General features: G+C 43.6%; 1 protein-coding gene across 2 annotated transcripts in view; it reads right to left on the bottom strand.

The window, feature by feature from the left end:
• The window catches only part of BBS1 (Bardet-Biedl syndrome 1), a 541250-nt gene that overhangs the window by 430036 nt on the left and 93305 nt on the right, over positions 1 to 17909 (bottom strand). For both annotated transcript variants that reach the window (XM_078660785.1, XM_078660786.1), the window contains exons 7-9: positions 5494 to 5566; positions 3749 to 3880; positions 1779 to 1885 (exon numbers count right to left, since the gene is read on the bottom strand). In XM_078660785.1, the coding sequence (XP_078516911.1) occupies positions 1779 to 1885; positions 3749 to 3880; positions 5494 to 5566 (312 nt within the window). The remainder of the gene's footprint in view (positions 1 to 1778; positions 1886 to 3748; positions 3881 to 5493; positions 5567 to 17909) is intronic.

The raw sequence follows: 17909 nt of genomic DNA on the forward strand, positions 1-17909 counted from the left end.
GCTTTTTACTTTGCGTCGACAGTGGTGCTTGCGTAGGAGGTGCGCTCTTTTTTGTCGATTCGACTTGCTCCTTCGAGGCACCTTTTGTTTTCGGCTCGAGGGGTTTGAGGAGCTGTTGTTTTTCGACCCGGTGCCTCGGTTCGAGGGCCTTCTGAGAGCCGAGTCCTTTGTTTGTGTCGCTGTCTGTCGACTCCGACCTCGCCGGTTCGACGTATTTGGCTTTAGCGAAGGACTTTAGCGCACCAATCTTCGGATCGACACCCTTTGCGGTTGACCTTTTAGTGTCGTCGACACTCGTCTTCGACGTCGATTCCGATGTGCTTGCACTCTTCGATCCGATGGCTGACTTTAGCAGTTTCGGTTTCGAATGTCCCTCGGCGAGTTTCGGTTTCGCTTTTGTTTGGGCGACCGATGGCTCCTGTGACATATTCTTAGCTGGGCCGATACGCGGGGCTATAGAATGCTGAATACGATCTTGGCTAAGGCCTTTCGGCGATGCCTCGACCGGAGCCTTGGAAAGTTTAAGAGTGTCTTGTTTAGGCCCACTGTTGGGCCTGGTTCATCACTCGAGTCTTCATCGACGGCTCCGATGGGGGACACGTCGTCCCTTACCTCTTCGACGGGTTCATCTTCTGGTGATAGGCACTTGTTGCACACCGGGTGTACATCATTGTGCGGGTATTTGGAATCACAAAGGGGGCATCGCTTGAACGGACTCCGTTCCACCGACGATCGGGCCTTTGGTGTCGAAAAAGGCCACGCGGCGCTCTTCGACGTCCTGCTTCGAAATAAACTGGAACAAGAACTCGGCACCGATTGAAGAACAATACTGACGACCCCGAAGGCATTTTGGCCTTGCAGAAAAGTTTCCGAGCTGGAGTTAAGAAAAGTACATCCAAACCCAATGGCGGAAAAAAACAATCTGAGGATGTAGAGGATGCCCATGCGCACTGTAGTCCAGGGGAGGAGCCACCTATCTTGTGATACTTCGAAGACTCTTCCAGGACAACAACATGCAATCATCCGGACCCAACACTAGGCTGCGATCTATGCATAAGATGTGAATTCAGCAGCCCACATGCCTCGAACATCTATTTATTCTCGTTGAGCCTTTATCTGGAAATGGTGTACAATTTTGACACATTCCCAAGTTTAGTACTCTGAGTAAATCTGGGATTGTGACAACGCATGGGTGAATGGCTGGGAATACCCACTCTCCACCCATGTTCCTGGTGCAAAGTAATGCTAGGCAGCGACTTGGACTGCCATGTGTTACTCAACAGTTACCAAGCCATGCAGGACCATGCAAGGTGGCTTTCTGTGGCTTGTAAAATGTGACATAAGGCTTGTGTTGACCTTGCATCACCTTGTGTAAAGCAAGGGCAACACCAGGAATTGATACATTTGGCCCTAAGTTTTTAACAGCCTTTTGAAAGTTAGTGTCCCTTTGATTTGATGTGTTATTTTAAAAACAGCTTGCATTCTGGATAATGTTCAATTTATATTTATTGAGTTGCACTGAGTGCTAATAACTGTATGAATACCATTTAGCGAAGTATCTTTCAGCAGGACCTTCTGTAAACCTGCCAACATCCTACAGTTGTTGCTGCTGACGGGTAGAGTTTGTTATACTGCTCAGTAAGAAGCCAACAGACCGTTTTCACAAGATGCTGTCTGCGGAGATTTAATGATACAGCCCTATGTGCTTTTTGAAAAGTGTTACTGGAGTGTTATAGAGAAATAAAAAGAGCGCGAGTCAGGACTGGTTTCATACCCACCTGCGTAGGATGTATATGCTTCCATTTCTGCAAGCTACAGTGACACGATACTCCACATCATACTGGCCAGTGACATCAAGAAACACAGGGACACTAGCAAGGCTGACCTGTGGGAATAAACACCTAAATCAAACAATAATATTTCCAATATTCCTTCTATAAGAATCATACTGACATCATTATAAATGCTGCAACTCTTAACTATTCCATTGAAATCGGACACCAGACATGATGGAAATATACTGTGCAAATCAAAAGGCCGAATTTTTTTCTAAGAAATGTTTTCTTCAACAATTGCAGAGACCAATCTCGTAGTATTCCCCTATGGAGGACAGGCTTCTCCTCGATCCCATAGTGGAAAACCCACCTCCACAATCTATCGTAAACTTATCAACAACATGCCTGATCCCCTAGTGCCCCTGCTGGAAAGATGGGAGGGAGACATAGGGGCCCTTGAAGACGGCAACTGGCAGGATGCACTACAGAGCCCCAGAGAAATTGCAATTCGTGTCAGGTTCCGTTTGGTGCAGCTAAAAATTCTACACTGGGTGTATTACCCCCGGACCCATCTATATGCCTAGGGAAGAAGCCAATCGGCCCTATGTGTGAGGGGATGTAGAGGAGAAGGCACATTCTTCCATATCCTGTAGGAATGCCCAGAGATAGTCCCCTTTTGGACTAAAGTTCTGGACACAATGGCAGCGGTAGTGGGTTCCCCGGTCCCACTAGAGCCTAGGTGGCTATTGTTGATGATGAAAGGAGCCACGGACTGGTCCAGACTCAATGAGCTCTGGCTGGCAATGGCAGCAGGGGTAGCAAAAAGAAAGTATTGCAAGTAGCTGAGGGGGCGCAGGCGCCTCCACAGTGGGACCAGTGGGTGTGAGATCTAGATTGGTGCCAGAGAGCTGAAGAAACTATTTATAAGTCCAGGGGCTGCATAAAGAAATGGAAAAAAGCCTGGGGGCCTTGGAAGAAATACAGGGCATTGGGGGGCGGGCCAGGGCTAGATCTATGAGTATTGACAATCCCATCTGTGTCAATGTCAGTCTTTCATTGTATTGTGAAATGTCATTCCACCACATATTACATGACTATTGTCCTGAACTGTATGATATTGTGAGCAATGTTAATAAAAAGAGTTAAAAAAAAGAACAAAATTGCAGAGACCCATAACTTAATTGCAAACTGAAAATTAGTGGTTACTGGAAAGGCAAAGTCCTACATTTCCATGCCGTATAATCAGATCTGTATGGCAATAGTGGAAAATGCAGGAGCAGCTCATCTCAGGGAAGGAGGCGGGGCAGAGAAGGGGGGAGTCTGGGTGGATGGGGTACAACTGAGAAAAAGAAAAAAACTTCTTGCCTTCCAGCCTCGCGCTCTTCTGCTCCTCTCAACTGCAGTCCCTGCGGCCAATCCTGAAGATGCTCGCATGCATGAAAGCAGCTTTGGGATTGGCGTGAGTGCAGTGAATTTGCACTCCCAGACAGACTAGGAGCCTGTGCCTGCTATCTCCAACCCAGGAACACAGCTCGGGTTGCAGAGAGCCTCAGTGGACATGACGGTTTGGCCGGCCTGCCAAACTGTCATGAGCACTGATAACAGTGCCCACCACTCCCCCTCCAGTACTGCCACCCCAGGCCCCACCCCCAAGACTCAGCACACAGTCACTTAGGAGAAAAATAAAACGATAATATAATAGGTTTTGACCCCGATATATTTTTCAAGTTTTGGAAGGCGCTGGCAGGGTGGGGGTGGGGAAGCAGGGAGGGGGGGGGAGGGGGGGCAAGAGACGCTCCTTCACCATAGTGGAGGAACCGCCGCTGAGTAAATTGAAGTGGGGTGACCTCATTTCATATGATCCAATGCAAGATAAGAAAACGAGTTGGGCAATAACATTCCCAATATAGCAGATCATTTAAGTACCAAAAACTGAATAGCCTACCTTGGTCTACCCTCACATAACATCTTACCTGTGTCAATGTGGTGAACGCTTCTGAATCAAGGATGTATACCTCCTGGCTTTCCGTGCCGATCACTAAGCAGCTCACTGCATCCTCATCTGCCATGTTCTTTTTTAGGGTGCCCATGCATGTGATCGCCGTCTGAAGAGAATTTAAACAACATTGCATTCTGTGACCAAGGAAAGTACGAGGTACCTAACTTTGATGGCAACAAATAAAAAACTGATACAAAAAGAATAGGTTAGCTAAAATGAGAAACATCGATAATGGAACACAGATTACACAAACAGAAGCATTTTACAAAAGGCCCTCAGTGTCACTCGTAACAACTTGCAATGCACAGCTCTGAAAAGCACCATATGCCTAATTTGTACCTGGTATTGCTCTCTGGCACTAAACAAAATCCAGCTAAATTAACTGAGGAGTACCTACCACTTAAAATCAGGTCTCAATAAATTACCCTTTACATTAACACAGGACTTGACTTCACCTAGAGTTTTAGAAAGATTGATAACACCTTATTCATGTACTTAATTATTAAATAGTCTTATATAATGCTCTTGCGCCACAGAGTAATAGGGCGATTTACAAAAAACTTGCTTTCACCGTTCCAGTATACAAAAGTGGCAAACATAACACTATAAAAAAAATACAGAACAAACTATAATTTTGTAAGGACCTTTAACAGAACATCATAGTCACAGATTAATTTTTTTCACATCAAGTAGACATTTTGAGAGCTACTGATTCAAAGACCAGATAAAAATGTGGATTTTACTAGTCAGTTGTGCCTGGCAAAATGCAATTCCTGGCAGCTAGCTAATCTAGAAATGACACATTAAACAGCTGTTTCAACTGGTTCTGAAGCACTCGATGGATTTGTTATCAGAGAGTAGATAAAAAAATTAACAGACGTTTTAGGTAGTATGAAGTGTGAGGTGAAGAGATTTAACAGTTTCCGAAAATCAAAAATGGAGAGAATAAGTTTCTTCATGAGTAAAGTTCTAAAGATGTAGAAATCTGTTTCCAGGAGATAAGCATAAGGACATTGTCTGACATCCAGTTTTGGTGTCGTTCAAGGCAGGTGTATAATGCACATGCTGAACCCAAATACCTAATAGATAAAATCAAGCTGATAATGAGGACGTAATCCATGTTATTCAGGCATATAAGAAATCTATATCTTTAATACACATCCTTTTTTCAATCTTATCGACCACTGACTGGAAACACACTCACACCTCAGTTACCCATTGGCGATTAAAAGATGTCCGAAGAAGAGCCCTCTCGTGGAACCTGTTGGGCACTTTGTAGTGCCAGCCCGACCAGGAGCAAGCCAACTGAGGAAGCATGCCACCTTCGGGTGGGTGCGGGCACTTGCTCTTATGAGTGCATGCTCCCTGTAACTTCCTACAGACCCCATTGAAAGTATGCTTTAGTCAGTGCAGAACAGTATTCCCCTATTTTCCCGGTTCTAGATTAGAGGACATTGTATGAGGGACTGGAATTCTCCTCTTCCTCCCAAATATAGATGACCACATATCACAACAAGATTGAAGAATTGACAATTAGTTATTTTCGAAAAGTTGGGGAAAAATGACAACTAGTCAGCGCATAAAAAGAAAAATAAGACTGCCCTCATTTACTTGAGTTTTAACTTGTGATGGTTCTCTATACCTCACAGCCAAGAGTGGGTTGCTAATGATAATTAGATTCTTCTAACACTAGACATACAGATAGCTGGCATCACATACCTGTCGCTTGATGGGTAAATGTTTGTGCAGGTTGACAAAACTCTCCATCTCCGGCAGGTCCAACATGAGGAATCTGAAGCATGAGAGAGTTGTAGGAGAAAAAAAAGTGTGTGAGAGCTACATTTAGAGGAAAGCTTGTGGGGATGAGAAACAGATGGTATTTAATTACTATACTGTAGAAGAGAAATATCATTAAAACATCCTCAAATTCATGGATGTATCTAATCCAATCCTAAAACTTGAAGTATTGCTATAAAACACAACAAATATGTAATATTTCTACATGGTTTTTTAATTCACATTCTTCGCTATCTGCATTGGTATTCGCCAGGAAAAAATAATAACTTTAAGAATCAAGGCATCAGCCACATCAGAGTTAGATTTACTTACTATTGTCTAAGCCTAGTAAATTATGCTCATTATAATGCTCAGATGTTGCCTTGCTTATCAGCATACATTTTAGAGTGAATATATTATCCATACTAACAAATTCTCTTCGATCATGACACCCCAACCAGAGCATTCCTTTATGCATTCCTCCAGTTACTGAATCTTCGCACTTTTATAATCCTACTCACCACAAACAAAGGAACCTCTAGAAACTGCTCAGAGATATAAATCAACCAATTACAGCCACATCAACTTTGACTCAGACAAACGTATATCCAAACTACAATCAAGAAACAACCACAAATATTCTTACAGAATCAGATTCCTTTCTCTACACGAGTAAAACATATATACAAAATAAATGAGACAGAATACATTAACAAGTAAAACACAATTGTTAGTTGAAACCCAAATAAAACAAGCATTTGCAATGCAATAGGTTGCGCATTTGCAAGAGTTTGAGCTATTCGCATTGTAAATGACAATGCCTTTTATTTTTGTGTTGTTTTAAAAGCAGATAAATAAAAGGCATTGTCATTCACAATGCCAATAGCTTAAACTTTCGCAAATCGAGACCGATTGTATTTTTATAGCACAAATTTGCAGTGCAAACTAAAAAAGCTTTAGGAGAGAGCGTGTCCTGCCTGCTCAGGCAGGACAAAGTTACTTCAGAAAATAGACCTCATAGGCTGTAATTAAAGCCTACTAAGTAACAGCACACGAAGCAGGGGGAGGTTACAAAATGAGACAAGGCGGTACTAAGGAGGGACTACTAAGTCTTTTGACCAGTGAACAGCTACAGTTTACAGTAAACAATGACACAAGCCAATGAAAAATATGGGTGGAGAGTGGGCGAGGCTTCTAGTCCCTACCTGAATACAGCATGCCTCACAGAGCAGGGCATGCGCTGCTCAGGACTGATCTAAAAATGAAAAACGTATTTCCCTGACAGCGAACAGAGGAATCATAAAAGCCAGACAATCAAAAGAAATAGCATAGAGGCTATGCTCTAGGGGAGAAACAAACACAAGAAGGGTGGGCTGAAACAAGGAAAGCCGTCCAGTAGAAAGTAAGCAAGTAAAGACAGACTGTAAAGCTAGCCAATGGTAAGCAATAGGAGGCGCACGACTCCTTATGTGCTTGTTACGCTTGCCCCAATTGGTAGGCTCGTCCTAAAAAGAAAACATGCTGCTCTAACTAACTGTGGTGAACATAAGCTTGCAATAAATAGTTTAGATTTTTTTTTTAAAGCCATCACATTTAATTTAAATGGAATAGTATGGGTGTTCCTAGCAGGCTGGTGCACTTTGCATATTTGCAGAAGGCCAATTTTAAAAGCAGAATAAAGGGAAATATGATTAAAATTGGTCCAAAGAAAATGCACTATAGGGTTTGTATTACTGTAACCCAAAGACATAATATGAACACACGAAGTCGACCAAAATATGTATAAAAGTATAAAGAATGGACCGTAAAATGCATTGGCACATTTTTTAGGTGGATTAGGCAGAATGTCGTCAATCACAATGCCAAACGGCAAGTAGTTAAAATGGGTGATCCATTACCGGATGCTGTGGTTGGCGGAAGCAAAATGTGATTGACAGCCGAACAGACCAATGAATGAAGAGGGATGACCCAGTGTCTCTTTATGTGTGAATATATGTAGGCATTTTCATTCAGGATTTCTTCGCTAATTGAGACTGGCGAGACAGCTAAAACTGTGTCCAGGCCAAACCTTAAAAAATTAGACAACGTTGAGCAACTCTGGGCAACTGGACCCGGAATTTTGACTACACAGTCTCTCTAGCTGTCAATGCAGTACTCTCTGCGTGAATGTCCTGATGGTGGTAATCTTCATTCTGAGCATAGAGAAAATGTCAGCATAAATGGTAAGGGTAGTTTTTTCTACTTCTTAGAGCTAATGGAATTATGTGGCGGGAAGACCAAATTATGGGGCAGAGGTGATTGAATTATGCTCCAAAAAAGGCAAATTATGAGGCGTAATGCGGCACAATTTGCTGCAGTCTTTTTTGTCTTTGTCCTTTTTACATGAATTTATGGGAGTAAAGGTTACACCTCGTTAGTGTCAGTTTAACAACTAAATAGAGTCACTAGCAATTGAAGAATGAGATGTTAACCTTTTCTGCTAAGTGGCCAAATATGTGGCAGCGTTTTTAGTAACATTAGATCTCTTTGATCTAAAAACGTTTTTTAGTCTAAATGTGCGCTATCTGCAGAAGATGAAGGCTTATGTGGCAAGTACTGCAAATCTATGTATATGTGGTAAGTGCCACAACAGCATAAGCACATAATTTCAGTGTCCCTGTTTATTGTGCAGTGAGCGATGAAATGTGTACAATTTCTGGTAAGGTTTTGGCATACATGAAAGAGTTAATATACCTGACTTCACACAAGCTAATTCCCAGATGCAGTAAGAATTGTATTATTCTGTTGATTACATTGGTAAATGTTGGAATGACCAAACAACTTCTGGTATATATTGAAATGTGTATGGGTATTTATTTATAATACCAGATATATTTGCCTGGGTCTCCTCCAACCCACTCTTTTCCTTGATCGCACTGCAGAAAAAAATCTTAATAAATAAACACACATTTATATTGTCAATTCATTCTTCTATCACTCCAACTTCAAACTTAATGCATCCGCCCTTACCACAACCTTTCCTAATCCTCCCAAACTTCTTTATTTATTTTGTACTAGCATGAAAACACCTGAATTATGACAACTTCCTTCGCCATATCAGGGTAGTGTTGGTAAAACATTACACCTGATTACTGTATCACAGCAGAGACTCCTGGGATACTTCTGGTCTGAGACATTAAGCTCTCACAGAGAGTGAGGTGGGGGAGGGAGGGAGTGATGGGAGGACGTGGAGCAGTGGGCGTGGTCGTAATGGGAGTCTAGGAAGGTGGTTAGAAGAGGGTTTTCCAAAATACACACAACTTTAGTTCATCTTCAGGTTCAGATTTGGAAACAACCAAGAGGAAAATGTTAATTTCTTTATTCCAATAGCATAAAGTACTTGAACGGGCCAGAACAGATAAGAGCCGTTCCAAAGGAATTGTGTGGCATGGGGAGTTCAAATTATGTGGCATGGTGGACTAAATTGTGTCTCATGGAAAGATAAATATGCTGCATCATGCAGCACGTTCTCTGGCAGTATTATTTTACTGTTGTGACGTTTTAATACAAATTAGTAGTATTTGGGCAACTTTTCACCTCATTTGTCCCAGCTGAATACAAGAATAAAGTAATCTGCAATGGAATGATGGCCTTTGCAAAGGATCTACCACTGTGCAGCACTAGATTTTTTTTCCACTTGGCACTGTCCATACTTCAATAGCTGGGCTGCTCCTTCAAACACTCGGCCATGGAATCACAACTACAATTGGCAAGTGTATGGTCATCGCTCTGTGAAGAGAGGCCAAGGATTAAATGTGGGTGTAGTCTGAAAATATTTATGAGCAACTGGCAGCCACCAAGTGAAACTCGTCCTGACTTTAACCTCAGCTCAAGAGCTCCATGGTGACCCGCCATTTCTGTTTTTTGTGGAGTTTAATATAGCACGAACTAGACCCAAAGGTATCAGAGCGCCCTACATGAGCACCAGTTACCTTACATACAGACACATTAATTTTTGTTAGACAAAGGGAGATTAAGTGATTTGCCCAGATCACAGAATGTGGAGCGTTCCTGCCAAGACTTGAACCCGGTTCCCCAGCTACGAGGTCGACCGCCCTAGCCGTTCTCTCCCCATTAGGTTCCCCTACAACTTCAACTCCCCCAAAGTATGCGCTAGACAAGAATAATACATTGCAAGAAATCTATACAGAAATACACCTATAAAAAACAAATACTTTTAAGGAATGCAAAATAAAGCAAATTGTAAAACGTAAAGAGACAGCATCGCTGACATGTATCACCCATTGTGTTTTTGAAGTCACCGTTAAGAAATCTCGTTTTTGCATGTGAATAAAGTGTTTTATCAGGGTCCGTTTCAAAGCAAATGGAAGCCGGCCAGCCACTTTCAGCATGCAAAGAAATAGAAACTTTTTTTTCCATTTCTTTACTTTTGATGCAATTGTAGCACCTGCCCAGCTGCTTGAAAAGAGAAAGCGCACATGGCGCGCTGAAAGTAAGCAAAGCACGTCGTGCCTGCAGTAAGAGAAACTCAATAAAGAAAATAGTGTTTACAAGACTAAATAACACATACTGTGTAACACCCGAAGTAAAAGGGCCAGTCGCCATGGGAGGCTACAAATGAAGACAAGGTGGTACTAAGGAGGGACTAACAAGCCTTTTTAAGAATCAGAAGCCAGGGGTGGCATGGCTTGAGTTGCCACAAGATGGCCGCGTCTGGCTGAGGCTCCGCGTTTCGAGCAGGACTTTTTCGGTAACCGGAGCGGACTTGCTGATTCCCTGGGGCAATGGACTGACTGCCTCGGCACAGGTAGCCGTTTTTCTTTCCTTATTTGGTGCTCTCTATCTCCCAGTCTCCTCCGCGCCACGCTCCCTTCAACATTCTCGGCAGCGCCCGCCATTTTGTTCGCGGCGGGACGCTGCTTTTCTTTACAGATTTTTCCACGCTGCTTGCAGTGCGGTTTGGGGGCCATACTGCATTTTTCCTTTTAGAGCCTGTAGCAAAGTGATAATGCACAACAAAGCCTGCTGTTAATGGATTTTTCCACGGTTTAAGATAATTCCCCCACACGCACATATTTGAGGAGACTTTCATTATGGTCATTCATACAACCTGGAACCGCTTCCTATGCATATAATTAAGCCATTTGTGGGACCAGTTTTTCACTTCACCAGAAGTGATACTTTTTATCTGAGGCCTCTTTCATTGACTTGGTTTGCCTTTTATATGAGACAATTGTGACTGAGCCTGGACGTCATGTATTCAGTGCTACTCTCATCTGTGAGTTGATAAAGAAGGCACTTTGTTACTAGTTGGATGCGGTGGTTACTAGAGGAACTTTCTCACTGCCTGTCTTCTCCTCGACGTTTCTTAGCTGCTTTTGGTACCCTCTGGGCTGATTCTAACTCCTCACCATCATTTTTTTATTATTGAAGACACTTCTGAATGCTTTATTAGCTGTTGACGCAAGATTATATGATAAAGACTTGTTGCATTTTTTCTTTTAGTTGTTTTTTATAGGTTGTTTATCCAACTCCTCCACATTACTTATCTCCGTGGCTGCAATAAAACCTCTATCTTCACCTTTATGGAGCCCTCTTCCTACCTTGGTCAGAAGAGTACCTCAACAAATATGTCTTCTCTCCGCAAGGACTCTAACTTTGTTGCTTCGTCCAAGCACTAAAAGAGGGAACCCAATTCTCCTACCAAATCTCCCCTACCCATTACCATGGAGGACCTTATGGAAGAGCTCAAGCTTATTAAGCCTTTGGTGGTCGACACTAATGCTACCATTCAAAGGCTAGAAACAAAATGGTCCAGCTTAGATTCTAGAGTATCTGCGTTGGAACAGAAAATTAGTGATAATCAGGATGTGATTCCTCAAGTCACAGCTATGTCTAAAGAAATTGCTCTCCTCAAAATGCAAACGGAGGACTTAGAAAATCGCAATAGGAACAACAACCTCAGAATTTACGGTATTCCTGAAAGAGAAGACGGATCTGAATGCGCGCCTTTTTGAAAATTCACATTCCTAAAATTGTTGGCCTCAAAGACGGCACCAATCTCAATTTGCAACGTGCACACCGCATCGACCCCAGGTCCGGAGGTCCATCCTCTACCTCAATGGTTGCTCGCCCTAGAGGGATAATTGTTCTATTTTTGGAATACACTGAGCTGTTAATGGTCCTCACGGCGGCTAAACTCAGAAAGCAGATGTTATGGTCCGGTCAAAAAGTTTTCTTCTCCCAGGATGTGGCCCGTGCAACTGCTGCTCGTCGCAAAGAATTTCTGTCTCTCCGCCTGGCTCTTCGATTAATGAACGCTAGATACGGCCTGGTGCATCCCTGCTTTTTTAAGGTTACATACAAAGAACGCACCTACTCCTTTGATCGTCTTGAAGACCTGCAACAATTTATTTCTCGTCATAAAGGAGATGAGATGGACTTTGGAGGGTCCTGAGAAATGTCTCTTTTTGTTTTGTCTTAAGTTTTCTGAGTTATGCTTTTACATTCTAATGTTCTGAAGACATTCGTCTCCTTTTGTTGTTGTAAGTTAAGTCCTGTTGTTGTTTTTATTTCAGATTGTTGTAGTTTTTCTGCCTTCTTTGGAAACTATTTCTTACCACTTACCTATGTTTTTCTCCACAGAGGTCGCCCTCCTTGTACCAACTCATTTTCCTGATGTTTTCTTTTCTCTTCCCTTCCCACCCCGTTCCTCCTGTTTACAGTCACTTCCATTGTTTGGTAAGTGTTAATCTTCCCATCAAATACCCTTGTTACAGTTGTTGGATTGTTTTACTTGCATCATTTTATGTTTTCTCCACTCTATGTTGTCAGTTCCCTCTCCTGTGCTATCTCTTACTAGGCTTCATCTTTTTTTATCTATTGGTTCCGGTCGTTTCCAGATGTCTTTGCGGGCTCTGCCGTCTGTCTTTCTTTTGCGGCTCCCCGTCTCCACATGATACTCTTTCTTCTGGATATGTATTCCATCATTCTTGACTGAAGCCTTCCGGCTACATGTCAACCTCCCTTTGTTTAATATTTACTCTCTTTCCCTTCTCTCCTGTTCTGTTTCTTTAGTTTTTTTCCTTTTTCTGTCTTTTCCTCTTTAACCTCTGACCCCATTTCTTCTCTTTCTTTTTCGGCCTTCTCATCTCCCATTCCTCTCTTCCTATTTGTCATTCCTATTATTCTTCTCTTCCACATCCTTTCTCCTTATTTGCTTTTATTTCAATTTGTTCACCTTAATGACTTCCAAATACTGCATATTGAGTTTTCAATCTTTTTTTTTTACTTTATAATATTCATGGTGATGTTTAATACCCTCCCCCTCTGTGATGACTGATAATGTTCGAATTACCTCTTGGAATGTAAAGAGTTTACGCAATCCTGTAAAGAAGCAAAGGGCTCTTACACACCTTTCGAAATTGCAATGTAAGATTGCAATGTTACAAGAAATGCACCTTAATGAAAATGATGTTAACTCTTTCATAAAACAATGGGTGGGCCATGTTTACCATTCCCCAGCTGAAGATCGGAAAACTGAGTGGTTATACCATTCCACAAGTCCCTTTCCCTTACCATTGAAAGCAAGGAAAAGGATACAGATGGAAGATTGCTTCTTCTCCATACTCTTATAAATGGTTCCAGCATTACTTTCCTCAATATTTAAGGTGCCACAGGTATCGATTCCCAGTTTTGGCTATCAATGTCACACACCCTCCACTCATGGTGTGACTCCAATCTTATAGTGGGTGGGGATTGCAATTAGGTCCTAGACCCCTTCATAGATAGGAAATCTTCCTCTAGGTACATTCCCAATAAAATGCAAAAAACCTTTGCCAACACAATACTTTTGAGCGGCTTGGTCGATACATGGAGGATATCTAACGTTGACTGTTAGGAATTCACTTTCTACTCCCACTCGCAACTCTACATCTAGAATTGATAATATTTTTTTGAGCCCACACCTTCTTCCTAATTTACAACACGCCGATATTGGTTCCATTCTTATTTCCGATCATGCTCCGGTCTTCATCAATTTAGATCTCTCTTCCCAACCTTCCAAATCTCGCTGTTGGCGCTTTAATAACTATCAAGGACCCACCTTTATTGAGCGCTTTAAAGATTTAGCTTCTGGATTTTTGCTTTTTAATACTGATCCTGATCTGCCCTTTCCTACTATCTGGGACGCCTTTAAGGTGACAGTTGGAGGCTTTATTATTGATTAAGTAGCTTCTAAAAAAAAAAAATGTCATAAGGAGTCTGCTTCCATTCTATCTTCCATTAAGAAACTGGAGCATGCATAGTTTTCTTCTAATGATGATGCTAGTGATGGTCCCGCACCATCAAACGAACCGGACACCTCCAATATGGCCGCCGCGATCCGCCAGATCGGAAGTGAGGGAGGCGGTCTATTGGACGCAGCACGGCAGAGAACGGGACCAGCTGAAAAGGATTGGAGCGAAGCAAGTGCGGAGTCGGAGGAGTTGGAGCCAAGGACCGGAGGAGAGAGGACGACGAAAATGGACCCCACCGAAGTGGGGAAAGAGGACAAGAAGGAGCAGGTAGCGGAGGAGGACGACTGGAGCAGACCCGGGAGTGCGAGGACCCAGGACGACGGAGGACATCGAGACCGCTCAGGGAGCACTGCACCCAAGACCGCTGCTATCCACGAGGACTCGGGAGCAGGGTCTTCCATCACCACGGCCCAGGAGGGTCGTGGAAGCAGACAGGTGCCCGGGGCATGCACTGTGGTGGTGAAAGGGCTGTGGGCACGCATGAAAGGCACCAGGGAGGGAGCACCAAAACGCCCACACTAGGCACCTTCACAAAGGATAGGGCTCTGGTGGTGGCACACTTTCCCCTCACTTTTGTATCCTCAGTTGTACAGTAGCCTGAGTTGTTCTTTTAGTTTTATTCCTTTTTGGGATCAACCCTAAGCCTGATTCACTGGGAAGAAGCCAGAAGTAGAGAGAGGCCAGAAGAGGACCTGACCCAGCCAGGAGAACCTTTGTATTTTGTATATGAACCATTACGAATATCAAAGCTGTGTGAAGTTTTGTGACATTAACAAACCTCCAAGTTAATAAATAAGGAAGAGCAACCAGCCTTCAGTTATCTAGACTGCCTAGAGAGGGGTAAGGGAGGACCGGGTTGAGAGACACAATGACAAAAGTGGTGTCAGAAGTGGGATAAGCTGTCTGGAAAAAGGCAAAACCCATAATATGGAGGCTATTATAACTTATCTGGCAGAAGGGCAACGCCATCTACAGGTTGTCTTTGAGCAACAGACCTAACAGGCCCGGAAGGAATGAGAAGCCCTACAGATGGCCTTAAAAGACCAAGCACACTGCTAACTGCAAATCAGCAGGTCCAGGATACTGCGGTTCTACGCCTCACAGACGCCATATCAAGTGCTCAGGTGCATCCCAATGTACCGGGCTCAGCGTTTCAGAAATTTCAACAGGGGGATGACCCGGACTATTTCTTTGTGAACTTTGAGAGAGTGGCTTCTACAGCCAGCCGGCCACCAGAAAGATGGGGCCAATATATTGAGCCATTGCTTTCAGGGGAATTACAGGCCGCTTACCAAGCCGCCAACCCAGCAGGAGTCACTAGTTATGCTGATATAAAAAAAGCTATTGTGGAACGTCTAGGGTGTGACCAGGAATACTACTGTGCTCGCTTCCGAAAGGAAAAATAGACTGTGGGTGATAATCCAAGGGCTCTTTATTATCGAATACAAGATTTGGGAAATCACTGGTTGCAACCCACCACCTCTTCTGTAGACTAACTCACTGAGAAAGTGTATTTAGAGCAATATATGGAAGCACTACCCTTTAACACAAGGGCATGGATCAAACAACATCCCAATCTTTCAGTTGCAGTAGATCTCGCATGTGCATACCACCGATCTCCTGAATTCAAAGCCCCTTCCCATAGAACCCTGATAGGACAACCAAAGACCCTGAACAGACCAGCCATACAACCCTCCCTTCTCCCCCCCCCCCAGAGAACAGAGGCCAGATCTTTCCACGACCCCATCCCAAACCTCTTTCCTCCGGACTTCACCCCTCCGGCCCGCAGTGTTTTCATTGTGCAGAGTGGTGCCACATTGCTCGTAACTGTCCTTCCCGCATTCCCCCTCAGGAGCCTATTGAGGTGGGGTATACCCGGGGCGTTTAATGACAACAGGAAAAACCCCAGAAAGGTACAAGAAAAGAATACATGTAAATGGCAAACCGGTCCTGGCATTTCTTGACACAGGTTGTCATCATATAGTAATTGACAGGGTCCTAGTAAGGGAATACCAAATAGCGGAGAATGAGTACATACAAGTCACCTGTGTAGATGGGGAAACAAAGTTGTATCCCCTTGCTGAAGTTCTGTTCAATATCGATGGGGATTCACAGTTAAGGAAAGTGGGGGTAGTACCCATCCCTTCCTGAATTAGTATTATTAGGGACCGACTTTCCAAAGTTCCATGACTATTTGCAGACGCAGAACCCGTCTTCCCCCTCTGTGGCTTGGCTGCAGAACGCCCCTTTTTACAATGAAGAAATGAAAACAAACCCCAAAGAGGTTAAAAGCCATAGGGAGAAAAGGGAAGAACGGGCCATGTATCAACAAACAATGCCTGTCATACCCGCTCATGTGTTTGCCTCCACAGAAACGACTCCAGAGACAGGTAGAAGTTTCCGAGCAGCCCAGAGAGATGATATCACCCTACAAAACGCCTGGGAACAAGCAGAAGAGGATCAACCAGACAAGGTAGGCCCATTCTTTTGAGAGAAAAATGGCCTCCTGTACAGGATGTCTCAGGAAAAGGGTATTAGGAAAGAACAACTGTTAGTTCCCCGATCTTTTAGGGAACATGTATTTTGTTTAGCCCATAGTCAAGCTAGGGGTGGACACTACGGTAAAGAACATACCCTGAAATATCTACTACCCAAGTTTTATTGGCCAGGGGTATATCAGGAAGTGGGCAGATATTGCGCTTCCTGTCCTCAATGTCAGCTGGTTAATGCTCCCTCTCTGCCCAAAGTTCTGTTACAACCCCTACCCATCATAGATGTCCCTTTCAAAAGAGTGGGGATAGGCATAGTCGGTCCACTCATCCCCTCGGCCCGAGGGCACCAGTATTTATTAGTGCTTGTGGACTATGCTACTCGGTACCCGGAGGCTATATCCCTGTCCTCCACCACTACAACCGCAGTTGCTCATGCCATGGTCACTTTCTTTTCCAGTGTGGGGTTTCCCCATGAACTGTTAACCGACCAGGGAACCCCGGTTATGTCAAAGCTGATGAAACAGGTATGTACCATACTGAAAGTCAAGCAAATACATACCTCAGTCTATCACCCTCAGACTGATGGGTTGGTAGAGCGGTATAACCGCACGATAAAGACTATCCAATGGAAAAGCATAGACAGAGCGGGGAGGGACTGGGACCGACAACTGCCCCTAGTCATGTTCGCTATCAGAACACACAAACAAAAATCCACAGGTTTTTCACCTTTTGAGTTACTGTTCAGAAGGAGACACCGGACACTTCTAGACATGGCTTTAGAACAGTGGACAGAGGAGGAAGACGAGGGCAAACCACTGTTACAATACACAGCTTCACTAAAGAATACCTTGGCCTTCCTATGGAAGGACGTACATGCTAATATGAAAAATGCCCAGAACCAACAAAAACGTGTATATGACCGTCACACTAAGCTGAGAGAATCTAAGGTAGGGGATCAGGTTCTAATCCTTTTGCCCAGTTCCGAGAAAAAACTTCTAGCCACTTGGCAAGGGCCCTATAAGTGACTGGGTAAAGTAACACTGGTAACTTAACGAGTAGACGTTCCCTATAAGCAGGCTGCTGGACAAATCTACCATATAATTCTTCTCAAAGCCTGGGGGGACCCTGTACTTACAACCCCAAAAACAGGAACACCCATACACCATATTACCATAGACAAGCCTATAGAGGTAACTTTCACTCCTCATCCCAGTAAAAAAGAGACAAACATTCAATTGGGACCCCAAGTCACTGAGGAACAGAAACAGCAAATGTTATCCCTCTGTGAAAAGTACTCTACTGTCTTGTCAGGAACACCAGGGCGAGCCACTTTGGTAGAACATGATATAGTCACAAAAACAGCCCAACCTATCAAGCTAAGACCATATCGTATTCTAGAAGACAGGCAGTAGACCAGGAAATACAAGCCATGTTAGAATCAGATATAATTGAGCCTTCCCACAGTGCATGGTCATATCCTGTAGTACTTGTACCAAAACCCAGGGCTCGAGTCGGGGTACCACGCGGGTGGACAGCGTCTCCCCACTTATTTTACCGGGTGGACACCATC

The sequence above is a fragment of the Lissotriton helveticus genome, chromosome 9 (assembly GCF_964261635.1).
Source record: "Lissotriton helveticus chromosome 9, aLisHel1.1, whole genome shotgun sequence".
In the NCBI taxonomy this organism is placed as follows: Eukaryota; Metazoa; Chordata; class Amphibia; order Caudata; family Salamandridae; genus Lissotriton; species Lissotriton helveticus.